Source organism: Castor canadensis, chromosome 3, assembly GCF_047511655.1.
Source record: "Castor canadensis chromosome 3, mCasCan1.hap1v2, whole genome shotgun sequence".
Lineage (NCBI taxonomy): Eukaryota > Metazoa > Chordata > Mammalia > Rodentia > Castoridae > Castor > Castor canadensis.
In genome coordinates, this window is record NC_133388.1 from 32,324,200 (window position 1) to 32,339,932 (window position 15,733).

The 15,733-nt window shown below is 39.5% G+C and overlaps 1 protein-coding gene across 2 annotated transcripts in view; it reads left to right on the forward strand.

The window, feature by feature from the left end:
* Arel1 (apoptosis resistant E3 ubiquitin protein ligase 1) overlaps positions 1–15,476 on the forward strand; it is a 42,382-nt gene extending 26,906 nt beyond the window's left edge. For both annotated transcript variants that reach the window (XM_074067534.1, XM_074067535.1), the window contains exons 9-20: positions 1,743–1,820; positions 2,588–2,729; positions 2,858–2,979; positions 4,549–4,624; positions 5,071–5,180; positions 6,212–6,391; positions 6,567–6,692; positions 8,267–8,396; positions 8,485–8,543; positions 10,322–10,411; positions 10,856–11,031; positions 11,125–15,476. In XM_074067534.1, coding sequence (XP_073923635.1) covers positions 1,743–1,820; positions 2,588–2,729; positions 2,858–2,979; positions 4,549–4,624; positions 5,071–5,180; positions 6,212–6,391; positions 6,567–6,692; positions 8,267–8,396; positions 8,485–8,543; positions 10,322–10,411; positions 10,856–11,031; positions 11,125–11,227 — 1,392 coding nt within the window. In that variant the 3' untranslated portion in view covers positions 11,228–15,476. The remainder of the gene's footprint in view (positions 1–1,742; positions 1,821–2,587; positions 2,730–2,857; positions 2,980–4,548; positions 4,625–5,070; positions 5,181–6,211; positions 6,392–6,566; positions 6,693–8,266; positions 8,397–8,484; positions 8,544–10,321; positions 10,412–10,855; positions 11,032–11,124) is intronic.
* Positions 15,477–15,733: the final 257 nt, after the last annotated feature.

A 15,733-nucleotide genomic window follows, 5' to 3' on the forward strand; every position in this document is an offset into this window, starting at 1 on the left:
TGCTTGCTTTGGATTAGACTGAATACCTGCCTAGAGATTCTTTGTGCCTTGACTCTGTGTAGCGTGTCTATACAGTCTACCCTTTGCTTTGGGGAAGATTTTTCAAGGTATGGCTCTCAGGATTGTAAAGGCTGCTTTTAATCATTAACAAGTCCTTAAGGATAAAATCACTGTTGGTCTCTTGTGCTGTATCAAAACAATTTGGTCTTTCATTCTGTGATTTGTGAATAAACAATAAATGGATGTCTCTATCAGGCTCCAAGATTGTAATAAAGAAATTTTGGCAGAGACAAGAAGGTGAACTTCCCAAGCCCCTGAGCTCAGAGGCGCCTTGTGTTAAGAGAGTTTCTTTTGAATATTTGTATTTTCTTTTTCATTCAGTCCTCAAAAAATGAAACTTTGTTGAAATATCCCATTACATCCCTTTAATATCATAACCAAAACTAGTTCAAATTCTGTTCTACTTTATAATGCTTTGTTGTGTATCATTCTTCATTTAAAAACCTAGCTTTCATTTGGTGTAGGAGGGATGGTCCTGAGGGAACTGGGTAGGGTGAAGAAATGAAACAAGATTGGCACAGAATCAAGTATTATTAAAGCTGAATATAGGTTTGTTACACTGTTCCCTCTTCTTTAATATACGTTGGAAATTTTCTTTAATGAAAAGTATCTTTAAATCAAGAAAAATTATCTGGGGGCTAGAGATGTAGCTCCATGGTTGTTAATGCTCACCTAGTTTAAAAAGTTATAGCTTCTGAAATACCTCTGCAATTTTTGCTTTTCTCAAACAGTACAATGAATGTTTAGTTGTGATTAAAAAAAGAGCATGCTTACCTAGCATGCATGCAATCCTGGGTTTGATTTCTAGTACTGAAAGAAAGAAAAAAAAATCTGACCTGCCTCATGTTCAGATAAGAGATTTTTTTCTTAAACTAAAAATTATTACATTGTCTTTTCCCTTTGTATAAATGACATAAGAAGACCCTTCTTTATCCTTACATGAGGTATTTTGTTGAAGTTCTTTGTATGAGACTTCCCTGCCACACTTCACTCCAACCTCCTTATTCTTCCCTTCTTTGTCTTTCTGCCTCCTCTTCCCAGTATGGGCTGCTGATAGTCCCTGTCCACTCATTTGGAGCAAGTTACTCTGAACAGCACTAGAAGGAGATCTTGGTTGTTTCTAGGTGAAATGTTTCTCTAAAGGGAAAATCTGATCCCACATATTGAAAAATTACCATAAAGCTTGAGTATGAAGATTGGGACATGTAGCAGGTACTGGTAGTTCATACCTTTAATCCTAGCTATTCAGGAGGCAGAGATCAGGAGGATCCTGGTTGGAAGCCAGTCTGGATAAATAGTTTGCCAGACTCTATTTTGAAAATAATCAGCACAAAAAAGGGCTGGCTGGTGGAATGGCAAAGTGGTAGAGCACCTGCCTAGCAAGCAGGAAGCCCTGAGTTCAAACACCACCCCCACCCCCACCAAAAAAAAAAAAAAAAAAAAAAGATTGTGACATGTCTCTGTGTGAGAAAGTACAGTGCCAGAGTAGTATTTTTAATTTGCTTTTTTAAAGATAGAGTTGATGTATTGATTTTAGTACTCACTAAATTATCCTTTTTGTCTATGTAAGAAAAAACTTGTCATGAAAAATGTAGGTAGAGACTCTGATATTTGAATCATAATACCCAAATAGGACCTTTTAATTTATCACTCACTTCATTTTGTGTATGTTGATCCTCCAGCAATTCTCAGTGAAGGAGTTCTACCTGAAAATCATTCCCTGGCGTCTTTACACATTCCGAGTATGCCCAGGAACAAAAGTAAGTTGAACCTTACATCTGCTTCATGCTGATCAGGCTTCATCTCTGGGGTGTTTCATCTTTTTTTCCCAAAGGGTTTTTGGTGTTTCTGGAAGTTCTCCCTGTGCACACAGGATTTGTTTCCAAATAAAGAGTATCTCCTCACTAAATGGCACAAAGAATATGTAACTTTTAGAAGGATGTATACTTGTAGAAACAGTAATTAGTAGAAACTCAAAATACTTCAGTTATCTTTTGTTTCCAGGACTAAGTTCATTGAGAGAGGGTAATGGTAATTTTGGCCTAGGCTTGTTTTCTCAGTGTGCCTAAGCTCATTCTTTTAGAAAAGTGTCCTCATATATTTAAAGAATTCATTTTAAAAAAATAAAAACAATTTTTCTGGGCTTTTATAGTTCCCAACTTTTGTCCAGAGGCTTGACTATGTCATTTTATAAAAATCACTTTCTTCCAGGCAATTTGGAGTAATAGTTTTTGCTATTTTGTATATTCTTACTATTTTCACCCTTTTTAAATTTTTTTGTTGAATTCTGTGGTGTTGTCTATGATCCTTAATTAAAGGTAGTCTCCAAGACTCAAATAATTTCACATAAAACTTTAATTATAGAACAGTGAGGTAAAAAGCAAGAGATATACTCCTGGTAGGTACTCACTCAGAGAAAACAGGTTTCCTTGTTTTTGTCCATTGGTGCAGAAGAGTGGTGATGTGAAAGGTTTTTGCTGGGTTTGAGGGTTTTATAGATTAACTTATTTTTTATTTCCTTTGCTAGTTTTCATACCTTGGGCCTGACCCTGTTCATAAACTCCTCACATTGGTGGTGGATGATGGCATTCAGCCTCCTGTGGAGCTCAGCTGTAAGGAGAGGAACATTTTAGCAGCCACTTTTATCCGCTCACTGCATAAGAACATCGGTAAGGTTGGATGGGGATTCTGGTGGGGAAGGTAGAAACCCCAGCTCCCCTGGGTCATGAAGGTGGAAAGGTGGGATTCCATACTTGTCTGTTGAAAGGTAATCATGATGAGTCTTGCTGCTCCTCAGGAGGCTCTGAGACCTTTCAGGACAAGGTGAACTTTTTTCAGCGAGAGCTTCGGCAGGTACATATGAAAAGACCACATTCCAAAGTCACCTTGAAGGTCAGCAGACACGCCTTGTTGGAATCGGTGGGTAAAGTTTCATCTTTGTCAACAGAAGCCGCAGTTCTCCAACTAAGAACTTCTTTACCATTCAGTTATATCTTGCAGGTTATCTTTTTGTTGTTGTTGTTTTGCAGTACTGGGGCCTTTAGTGCTCTACTATTTGAGTCATGCCCCCAGCCCTTTTTGCTTTAGCTATTTTTTGTATAGAGTCTCATGTTTATGCCCATGCCAGCCTGAATCATTATCCTCCTGTTTACACTTCTGTGTAGCTAGGATGACATGTGCAAACCACCATGTCCAGCTTTTATTGGTTGAGAATGGAGGTCTAGCTAACTTTTTCGGGGGCTGGCCTTGAACTTTGGTCCTCCTAATCTCTGCCTCTGGAAAAGCTAGGATTGCAGGCTTGAGCCACTGCACCTGGCCCATGTCCTGCAGATTATCTTTTTTATGAAATGTAAATTTCTGTCTTTAAATATAGCTGTCAGAGCCTATTTGTGCCTTTCTGATTATTGGAGGTATATAACTGAGGGGAGACTAGATGACACATTGGTTTTCAGGTCTATGGTGAACTAGTTCCTATGTAAGGAGGTAGAAGTGGTGGCTACAGAAGAAATTTCCTTGTTATTGAATCCCTGGAATAGAAGAGCTCTTGTTGGATTACAGGAAGTGATTTTTGTTGTCATTATGGTCTGATGGAAAAGGAACACCTGATGTGTGTCTGTCTCCACCACACAGACACTGGCATGTGTCTGACATTCCCCAAGAATGAGAAGGCTTGGTGCCTGTCCAGAAAGCATTTGTGGTGTTTGGCTCTGGTAGGTGTGACTGGAAACCCCTTTTCTCAGCCACACTCTCTGTGGGGCGTGACTCCCTGTCTGAACTTCACCTTGTGGATAACGAGGTCTAGTAGATAGTCTATACTTTACTGAAAACCAGGATGCCTTTGTTTCTTACTTACAGGTTACTTACTTGAGTCATTGTTTTACTTAGCTTCAAGAATTTTTTCATTAATAAAATGGAGATTAAAGCACAAACAACATCAACTTTCCCACAAAGTGATGACATAAAGACAAATTAGATTTATTTTTTTTTAAAGTTAATAGTCTTACTATGTAGTCCAGGCTGGTCTCTAACATGAGGTCTTCTTGCTTCAGCTTTCCAAGTGCTGGGATTGCAGGCACTGGGGAGGGCTTTGCCGGGAATGGTTTGAGCTAATCTGCAAAGAACTGTTTTAATACCACCAGTCAGCTCTTCACCTGGTTCAGTGTCAATAACCAAGCATTAGTGAGTCTGTGACTTCCCCATGGGTGGGTGGAAAATGTGGTACATACCACAATGCCTATCTTGCCTTATTTCTTAAAACCTATGTGAGAGAAAGATAGGTGCATTTAAATATAAGACGGCTTGTGAGCAATACATCTCCTCCATGTAGTAGTATTTAGTTCAACAGGCAATGGCAGTGCTCTTGGGTTTGTTTGGGATCCAAGGGATGCCAGCTAATGTTCTTACAATTTCCTTCCTTTCAGGACTGGAGGAGTGGCTCAAGTGGTAGAGTGACTACCTAACATTTTCCTTCCTTTCCCTGCTTTTCAGTCTCTGAAGGCCACTAGGAATTTCTCCATTTCAGATTGGAGCAAGAACTTTGAAGTGGTTTTCCAGGATGAAGAAGGTCAGTTTTGAAATCTCATTTCATCCCTTTAATTCTCTTCCCTACTTCTATTCTTTCTTTTTCTCCCCTTCCACAAAAAAACAAAACAACCCTCTCTTGTCCCATAAAACAACCCAGCTTCCATGAGTCAAGAAAAAAAAAAAGGATAGTGTTTACTGGCCAGATGGAATGATGAAGCTTGTAAAGCAGAGATAGGACTGAAGGGTGAGCTGTAGAGTTTGAACCAGAAGAACAGAGTAACCATTGCAGAACTCTGAGAATGTCCATTACCTGGCATCTCTGATCTCTTGTGTTTCCATTAGCTTAGAGATCAGAATATCACTTAGATATTTATAATGAAGAAATATTAAAGTAGTATGTGGTCGGTGTAAAATGACAACTAAAGGAACAAAAATGATTAGAGGAGATAGGCCAGAGTCACTTTTTATTTTCATTATACTTTTCAGCTCTGGACTGGGGAGGGCCTCGCCGGGAATGGTTTGAGCTAATCTGCAAAGCACTGTTTGATACCACCAGTCAGCTCTTCACCCGGTTCAGTGACAACAACCAAGCATTAGTGAGTCTGTGACTTCCCCATGGGTTGGGTGGAAAATGTGGATTATATTATAATTAGTTTAAAAAAATAAACAAGAGTTTGAAGTTAGGAAACTGACCTGGGAGTCTGACAACCCATGCCATTCTTAATTTGCTGTTTACAATGTGAGCTAATCAGTTTGCCTTCATTATTTCATCTACAAAATAAGAGATGATACAGATAGTTGAATATTTGAATAAAAAACATTATAGTGCAATGACTACTCTATTATAATAATTAAGCTATTTTCTCAAAACATGCCTGGGGCAATTAATTTCTGTATTAGATCTTTGACTAGGTAGAGATGTCAATAGTAGAGAAGTAGACGGTGGCTTCTTTTAGTTTAAGGAAAGGCATCATATTATCCATTGATTAATTTCCATACTCAGCCAGGGACTGCAAACTTAATACAAGAGTCTTCAGCTTAACTAAAAGTCCACCTGCCCTTTATCCTTCAGTTACTTTAATCTTTCACTGGTAGCTACCAAAAGACTAATGCTATTCAAACCCTTATGCTGAAGTTTTTGTTTTCTTGGCATGATATATTATTTTTCCATTGCTGTAACAAATACGTAAGTTAATTAACTTATAAAAATTAGTTTATTTTAGCTCACAGTTTTGGAACTTTCTGCCCATAGTCACTTGGTTGGTGGGCCTTGTTGCATTTGGGCCTGTAGTGAGGCAGTACATCATGATGGCAGCATATGATAAAATTGGTCACCTCATGGCTGGGATGTGAAAGAAAGAGGAAGAGACCAGGGCCCTGTACTCCTCTTCAAGGCCATGCCTTCCTCCCACTTCCCTTTCCCCTGAAACCTTCCACAAGGCTCACCTCTTAAAGATTCCACTACCTCCCAGTAGCACCATGAATTGGGACCAAATAGTTACCACATGGGCCTTTGGGAGACATTTCAGATCCAAACTGTAGCACATGGGGTTAGTGATGGAGGGTCTTTTCAGAACTAGGTTTGATGAAAAATGGCCTAAGGCCTTTCAATTTCTTCCTTTGACAGGTGCATCCCAACCCTAATCGCCCAGCTCATCTGCGCCTGAAGATGTATGAGTTTGCAGGGCGGCTAGTGGGGAAGTGTCTCTATGAGTCCTCTCTAGGAGGAGCCTATAAGCAGTTGGTCCGTGCTCGTTTCACCCGTTCTTTCCTGGCCCAAATCATAGGACTGCGTATGCATTATAAGGTAACATCTTAGGTATACATTTCTACTAAGGCTGCCTGAGCATTAATTTGAGATCTCTCCACCTGAGCCAGTTATTCTTAAGGTTGAAGAGATAAGTGGTTCCAAGCAGTTACAAATTTCATTTCTAGGAAAAAAGTGTATTCATGTTCTGTTTTGTGTCTTTCTGTCTCCTCAGTACTTTGAAACAGATGACCCAGAATTCTACAAATCCAAAGTTTGTTTTATCCTTAACAATGACATGAGTGAAATGGAGCTAGTCTTTGCAGAAGAGAAATATAGCAAATCAGGTCAATTGGATAAGGTGAGAAAAAGGAACAAAATCTGTGGGTCCCTGCTCCTCAACTTTCTCTAAAGCAGTACTGTTCAATAGAGCTTTCTGCAGTAATGGAAAAACTCTAAATTTGTTATCTGTCAGGTATCCAAAACATGTTCAGTTTCTACAGGTAACTGAACGACTCATTTTGTCTTACTTTAGTTAATTTAAATTTAAATACCCGTGGCTGGTGGCATTCATATTGAATTGCATCCCACAATTTATGATCTCAGTCCTCCCTCACTTTTTTTGGTCACTGGATTTGAACCCAGGTCCTCACACATGCTAGGCACATACTCTTTTACTGAGCTGTACCTTCCACTCCCAGTTTTAGCCTAGTCATGTCTATATCAACAACTAGCAGTTGTGATATAGCTGATTCTTATTTTAACACAATGCCTGCACATTTTAAAACTTTTTGAGGAAATTATTGACTAGAAATATTTTTGATGCAAATGTGCTTCTGTTTACATTTTGGATTTAAACAATATCAAATAATAATGAAGCTAGAGTTGTAGTACATAATTAAAAGCAAAGTAGCAATGCTTGAAAGTTGTGGCTGGTAGTACCACTCTACTCATAGTCAGATATCCTTTCTGAAAATTATAGGATTGCCAGGTGTTGGTCTTTATATTTTTGGGGGGTCAGTCTTTTCCTGAGCCAATATAACTTGAGGAATTAGTCCTTAGGTCCAAGGATAGTAGGATAGTATACTCTGCAGCAAGAATTCTCCATGGATTAAAAATTATAAAATACAGTTTTTTATATTATTAGTGTAATTCTGGATATTTATGTTATAAGAACAAGTATTTCTATTTAATAGACTAAAAAATAAATTATTAAGTTTTAATGTTCACATTAACCCCATTGAAATGAACCAGCATGCTGTTATCAAGACCTTAAAATCTGATCTTGCAACTCTTGGAGGCTTTCATTCACCTTTGGCGACAACTCTCATTACCATACACAAATTTTTCAAGGTGATGATTTTAAGCTGTGTTTCAGGGCTTCTTCAAATACCCCCAAGTAGTTGTTAAGGAGATATGATTATACTTGAGAATTATATAGCTTGTTCATCTTTTTCTTTGCAGATAGGAAAATTGGGGGCCCAAATATGTTTTGTAGCAAGTTAGCATCAGGGGTAAAATTAGGATCCAAGTTTCAGTTGATTCACTTTGGTAGTAGAAAAACGTATGGGAACAAGAGACATAAAAAGAGGAGAGGTTAGTGGTGGCTTAGTTGAGGATGACAGGTTAAAATATTGCTAACAAGGACCTGTAATATCTTCCTGTTGCTTATATCAGCACTACTTCGCCAGATCAGAGAAAACCTCACCCAAACACCCACTTCAGAAAATAGTAGCTAATAGAATATGGCAGTAGTGTTAGGAGATTAGTAATGAAAAATAAAAGTAAGTATGTTAAAAAACTGAATTCACAACAGAAACTTGTGGCTGACACTGGTAGAGTTCAGTTATGTTGTTTGTTAAACATAACAGGCAGATAGCATTTATAATCACCACCCACAACTTCTCCTTATCTGTCTTTTGCCTCCTATTTCAGGTTGTAGAACTTATGACAGGTGGAGCTCAAACCCCAGTCACCAATGCAAATAAAATCTTCTATTTAAACTTGCTGGCCCAGTATCGGCTGGCCAGTCAAGTGAAGGAGGAGGTGGAACATTTTCTAAAAGGTGGGGTCCTGTCTTCTAGTGGCCTTGAAGTTAAAATACCTGTAATCCATGGTATGGGTATGGCTTTAACTTGGCTACTTTGTTTTAGGCTTGAATGAGTTGGTCCCTGAGAACCTTTTGGCTATTTTTGATGAGAACGAGCTGGAGGTAAGTACTTAGAATTTAAGTTTCAAGAGCCTATGGGAACCAGCACCTTCTGTTACAAGGTGTGGTAGGAAAGCCCTTTATGCAAGAGTTCAGTTTGCTTTTGTCACTCTTCCATTCATTGATGCTTTCTTCAGCTTTTTAAAATTAAAGTATAAAAGGTCAGAGAGCAGTAAATAATTATTTGTGAAGAGAATAATAATTAATATTCATTTATTCATCAAATACTGGTACTGATTTGAGTAGTAAAGAATATTTGTATCATGTAGTCTTCATAAGGCTTAGAACATTTAAAGGGATAATAGGCTGTATTTGTTCAGGTATATATTGAATATGCCCTGTATATGTACATGTTGAGATACTGGGGAAATAGCAATGAATAAGACAAAGTTCTGACCCTTATGGGGCTATATTCTAGTGAAGGAGACAAATTAAAAGATGTGACTGTATTCAAAGTTTTGGACATTTTTACATGTGTGTAGTAACTATGTTCATATTTTAGATCCTGATCCTGTAATAACCAAAAAGTGGTTATAAGATGGTAAATAATTCTTAATTAGCCAAATTAAAGTCTATATCACGTATGGAGAAGAAAAAATCAGTTTGTCTTTATTTGCTTCTCACAGATGGTACATATAGTGCAAGTTATTAGTTTTAACTTCCCATAGCTTTTATGAGGAGTGTGTTTCTGCAAAATATTTCCTGTAAGGAGGAGGTTCTTATTTGCTGAATTGTCTTTGAGAACAAGAATCAAAGTCTTCTGCAATTTCCATCACCTTTTGTATCTTCAGATGTAAAATCTAAACAAAATGAATTCTTCATATTCAGCCTAAAATTTCTTAATAGATCTCTGACCTAGAGCTATCATTTTGGTGACTGAGGATATTTTATCATGAAACAAAGAATTTGTAACAATGTTTAAAAATGAGTAGAAAGGAAGGATGCAGTCTTTTACAGTTGTTTCATGTCCTACTCTTAGTTACTCATTAGCTTAGAAAGTTCTTCTTGAATGCGCCAAGACTCCTGATGCTGAATTTGGACTTTTCTTGTCTCTTGATTAGGAGGTATCATTCTTTACAGATCTTGGATGGGTACTCACAGTCTCCTAAGTAATATGCTGGATCCTGAACTAAATTGGGACATCAACAAGATGTTTAGGGCTCTGTTGTCATTAATGTTCTCATTTTTTGGCGTACCTTTATCTGATCAAGTGGAGGTATGGCTGAAGGGAACATAGGGAAAGTTAGTGCATAAAAGAGAATGGATCCCAAGAAAAGGAAAGGCCATCTAAGAAATTCATAAATGGGTCTAGGGAAAGGGCTTGCCTTTGCTCCCTAGTATTCCTAGGCTAATACCTATTCTAGTATGCCAGAACAGGCTATCAGTATATACTTTGTTCCTTTTTTGACCTTTGTTTTAATTAAAAAAGAATCCATAGTAGCAGTTCTTAATTTGGGGTGCTCATCAGAACGCCTGGGAAACTTTGAAATTATACAAGCTCATAATCTATCCCTAGAGATTCTGATTCAGTACATCTGGGGTAGGGTCATAAGCATCTATCTTTTTTTTTTTTTTTAAGTTGTATGATTTTCACAATACTGGGTAGGATCCATTGGCCTGTTGCAGTTGATTTTCCTGAAGTGGTATTCTGCATTGAGCCCTCACCTTCTGTTTTTATTCTGTATTTGCTTATCAACGCAGGTAATTTTGGCTGTATAGTATCTGTATTTATGTTTTTGTCCCTCTGACTATCCTAGTAACATCTGCTTGTCTTTTTTCAGCTGCTGATGTGTGGGACTGGAGACATCAGTGTGTCTGACTTCAAAGCCCATGCTGTGGTTGTTGGTGGTTCATGGCATTTCAGAGAAAAGGTAATGAGCCAAACTTTCTTTAGATGGATTTGTGCTGTGTTATATGGAAAGTTTCAGAAGAAAAAAGTAGAGGAGTCAAAGAAGTAGGCATTTTGACTAGGAAAAAAATGGTATATGTGAGGAAGAGGAAGACAGATGGTTGTCCAGGCAGAAGGAACTCTGGACAGCCATAAGGGCTGTCATGCTGACTACCACAGGAGCAATAAATTGGAAATGCTAGTAGCCATTAGTGATAACTCTCCTGACTATGTAACTAGTCACTAGATAACCCAAGTGACAATGTAAATTCCTGCAAGGTTGTCAACTCTGATCATTCCTACCTGTGTCCTCATAGAAATGTAAATGGGAGGATATCCTTACTTCAAAATATCCTGTCCCTTCTCCTAAGGATCAATATCCTAGGCTGCACATGTGTGATTCTAGCCTTGAACTATTCATTACCAGGTCATGAGATGGTTTTGGACTGTGGTTTCCAGTCTGACACAAGAGGAGTTGGCTCGACTGCTTCAGTTCACAACCGGCTCTTCTCAGCTACCACCTGGAGGCTTTGCTGCTCTCTGTCCATCATTTCAGATTATTGCTGCCCCAACCCATAGCACACTACCTACTGCACACACATGGTAGGTATCTGAGCACCCAGTGCATGCCCTGTGGGGGATTATCTTTCTAGCCCTTGCCTGTGTGAGTTAATCACTTCTGCCTTTGCTTTCCAGTTTTAACCAGTTGTGCCTCCCTACATATGACTCCTATGAAGAAGTGCACAGGATGCTGCAGCTGGCAATCAGCGAGGGTTGTGAGGGTTTTGGCATGCTCTGACTTTTGTCCTATCATCTGCTTGGCACCCATGCTCTCTGGAGCATCTGGGCACTCATTACAGACACAACCACTGACTCTAACACATATAACCATCAGCCAGAAGATACCGCATGCTCCTACCCTATGTCTGGAGTATTTTATCACCTGTGAGCCTTGTCCTTACCTCACCTCCTCCCTGCCCACAGGCACTTTTACATGGGATGTAATCTGAGCTCTCCAGTCAGTCATAGAAGAGGACCATGCTGCTCTCATTTCATTTGGTCCTTTGAAGATCTCAGTAACTCCATCTGCCTCAGTGGCTGAGGGGGTTATATGCAGGGCTCAGCTCTGTGGGGAAGCTGGCATGCCGAGAGCCTTAAGTCCAGCGCCCTCTGCTGATACTCCTTGGAGGCACCCTCTTTGCCCTCACTACTTGACTGGCACGTGAGCCCTTCTCCTGGGTGTCTGGATCGCCTCTTTTCCTCAGCAGCCAGGAGAAGCACAGATGGAAAGTGACCCCCACAAGAAATCTTTGATTTTTGTCCTCCCACATAATGGCAGGCACAAAAAAAGACATGGCACTGGATTACCTCTAAAGAGAACTGATAGCACAAAAGGATCTCTTTGTGTCAGAACTGAAAATGGTACTTTCCCTGCAGGCATTTCTGGAAATGATTGTTAATCCATAAAGAACTCTGAGCTTTTTCTTGAATTTGAGCCAGTGAGAAAAGCTGTCAGACTGAAGAATGTAAAGGACAGCTGGGCTGTAGCCTCCAGTGTTGGGTGTGATTCTCCCCTCGGTTGAGGGGCATATCCAAACATGTGACTGACTTGAAGACTACTGAGCTTTTCCCTGAGCTTATTCTTTGCACTGAGGCTGTGCCTAACCACTAACCTCCCAAGTTATGCAGTCTGTTAAGAGCTGGGAAGTCTTTAGTGTTCTACTGAAGATACCAGTAGCAGAGGACTGGGACAGTAAAAATAGCATGCCAGCAATTCCTCACTGTCTTTGCTTGGTGTTCTCTGGCAGCACTGAAACAAGGGAATAGTGATTACAGGTCCGTGTGCTCTAACCACTCTGGGAACAGACATGGAGATAGGTTAGGCAGTAAACATCTAGCCATCCCAGGTACTACCCTTCACTCCATCAGTTACCAGGAAGGGGAACCAAGGAGGGAGGAAGGTATATTAGGTTCACGATTGAGTGATGGCTGAAGAGAACCTGCCACTGTCTCTTGGAAGATGACGGCATCCCTTTTCATTGCTGTTTGAATGAAAACAGTTTTAAGGCTCAAAATCATATGGACTTCCCAAATTTCTGTTTTTGAGAAGGCTTTGCTGCAAGCCACCATTCCCAACGGGGCACTCTGAGAATATTACAAGCCATCTTTATTGCCAAAACCAGCAAGTACACAGAGTCCTGAGACAAGGCAGGACTTGTGGCAATGCCTTGGCCTCTTGGAAGCATGTCTGAGCCCTCCTGTTCCCAGGGACCATGAGGAACAAGCCCTGCTGAGCTGCTACAGTTTCTGCCTGACCTCATTCCTTTGCAGGCATCATTTGTCTTTTCTTGGCATGGGTGCTGACCTCACTTATCCTTGGGGTCTGGGATCCTGCATCAGGGCCTCTATACCCCCAGGATCCTCCATGCCACATGGTCACTGCTCTTCTCAGGGACCAGGACAAGGTGCTGCTGCTTTCCCACATTTTCCCTATAGGAAATGTACAGTCATTGCTCCTTGGGCCCTGATGGGGCCTCCAGCTGGGGTACATGAGCTCATGAGCTGACTCGGATGTTTTGGGCAGTTGTTTCTCTTCTGGATTCCTCATTCTCCCCTCCAGCAGACCTTCAGAGACTGATGCTAGGGGCTGAGTTGATTTACATTTTAAACTCTAGTCATGAACTTTTTCACAGTATCCTAGACACCATTGCAGCCCAGCTAGGGCAGCTGCATCCCCAGGGTGGTCCTTCAGCTCCAGAGTCTTTGTTCAACAAAGCCCTTTGGTACTGTTGTGGTTTCCTATTTCCGGTTTACTCTTTCTCTCCTAACTCTATTCAAAAGTATCTGCTGCTCTTGGCCTTTTCTTTTATCTTTTTTTTTTTTTTTAATTGTGCTTCGGTACTAACCAGTGTGTGGAAAAGGTATAATATGTTGGAGAGAAGGAGAGTATTGTTTCTTGGACAGTTTTTCTATTCATGTTTTTTATTTTGGCCAGTTCTTTTATTTATGCTCCTGTGGCCTAGGTACTTGGGAGGCCAGCTACCCTCCTGACCTCTTTGTGTTCTTGAAGGAAACCAGATACAAATTGAACACCAAGTAGAGTGTCGGTATGGTTGTAGAAATTTGGCAGAGAGCAAGCCTTGCTGCGTATCTGTCAGGCCAGGTGAAAGGACCAGATGTTTGTAGCTGGTGATGTAAATATTTTGTATAGTAAATAAACAAATGTCTAAAGAAAGAACTGAGGAGGAAATTATTGCTTTCAGTGAGATACAGGGCTGAATCAAAGATGGGAAGTTTCCTTATAGAAACATATCCATGTAGATACAATTTTGCACCTCCCCGGTAATTTCCTTGGAAACAGGAATCAGTTTTCTTTGACTAGAATGTACATCCAGAGCCCTTGTTTGTCCCTAATGTCTGTCCATAGGACCAGGTAGGGCTACCCTGCTCATTCTTCCAGATAGCTGTCTGGTGGGACAAGTGTTTATGTTCAAGCCCTGAAGAGAAAACTGGCTTGGCAAGAACAAAGAATATCTATTACCAGTCTTTAAAGATTAATTTGTTGTTTTACTATATAAGAAATTAAGCATAGAAAATTTAGAAATAAGAAAAAAATATAAAGAAGTTGGATTTAATGGTGCATGCCTATAGTTCCAGCTACTTGGCAGGCTAACCCTGTGGAATTAGTTGAGCCCACAAGTTTCAGAACAGCCTGAGCAACTAGTGAGACCCTACCTCAAACAAAACCATAAAAAAACAACAAAAGGAAAAGTACAAGGCTGAGTCACCTACTCCAAAGGTAACCACTGTTAGCACTTCAATGTATAGCCTGCTGATTTTCATATAATCACACATTTACTCTTCATCTCAAGGACTTTGGGTATGTCAAACAAAAATACTGCTCCTAAAAACTTTGAGGGTTGCAGGTAGTACCAGTTCTTTTCCAGCCAAGGTAAGCTTGACAGAGATAAAACTAGACCTTTGATTTGGGCCTAAAAGGAAAAATTAGGGACCATGATTTACTTGGGGGAAATCATCATGGTTTCAAATCAACATTGGTTCTTAGTCTGGACAACCAAAGCAAAAATCCCTTTTGGAATTTGTTTTTCAGAAATACAAATTATTGCCTCAACCTTCCAGATCTAGTGAATTGGAGTCTTAGCTTGAAAACTTTTTTTTTTTTTTTTTTTTTTAGTGTATTCATTCTATTCCTACTCATCAAACTCTTTTTTTGTGGCCCTGGGGCTTGAACTCAGGGCCTCAATGCTTGCTATGCAGGTGTTCTACCACTTTAGCTACTCCACCAGCTCTCATCAAACTCCTCGAATGATAATGGTTTTGAAAGAAAAGATGTTTTATTTTTCTAACTTTATTTTTAGGTTATTTACAGTCTTTTCACTTGCTGCTTCTATGGAATTGAGTGGGTCACTCTGAATATTAATTATCAAGTGATTTCAGCCCATCATGAAGTCATTACCAAGATGGAAAAGGTTGGTTGGATTGTTATTGAATTAATACAATAAATACTAGCCTCAGCCTCTCTTACACCATCACCCCTGAGCCATTGCAGATGGAGTTTGTTATACCTTGGTCCTGCTACCCTTTCCTTGGAACTGAATAGAGCCTCTCCAGCAGGTGGCTGAAGGGCTGCTTGTCTCTACTTTGGTTTCACCTAGACCCTCAGGCGTAGTAGATCAATAACAGATTTTCAGTAATACTTTTATTACAAAATAAATTCCTTTAAAAATTTTTGAAATATAATTATAAAAAAAGGTATATAGGATGTACAATTCACAAATAGTTTTTTAAAAAAAATCTAGCCACCATCCAGGTCAAGAAATGAAACATTGCAGTATTGCAGATAACATCCCTAGAAAGCAGTGACTATCCTGACTTAAAAAATAATGATTTCACCAATGTACTTTCAAACAGCTTATTCACAAAGTCACAGGTGTGGGGAGCTCACGCAATCTCTTGATAAGATCAGTTTCTCCATAATAATTATTAGCCCCCAAAATTGGTTTTAAAAGTCTTTTTTTTAAAAAAAGACTTTTTTTTAAAAAAAAGTTTTTTTTTTTTTTTTGACAGTACTGGGATTTGAACTCGGGGCTTTGAGCTTGTTAGGCATATGCTGTACTGCTTGAGCCACACCACCAGCTTAAAAGTCTTTTGAGACCACCTTTTTCCCGTGAGAATCTAGTCCATATTCCTGATGCTGAATCTGATTAATTATATTTTAAGACTATAGGTCTTTCTGTAAAGATTTCCTCCCGATATTCTAAATTGGATACTCCTGAGCAGGTTT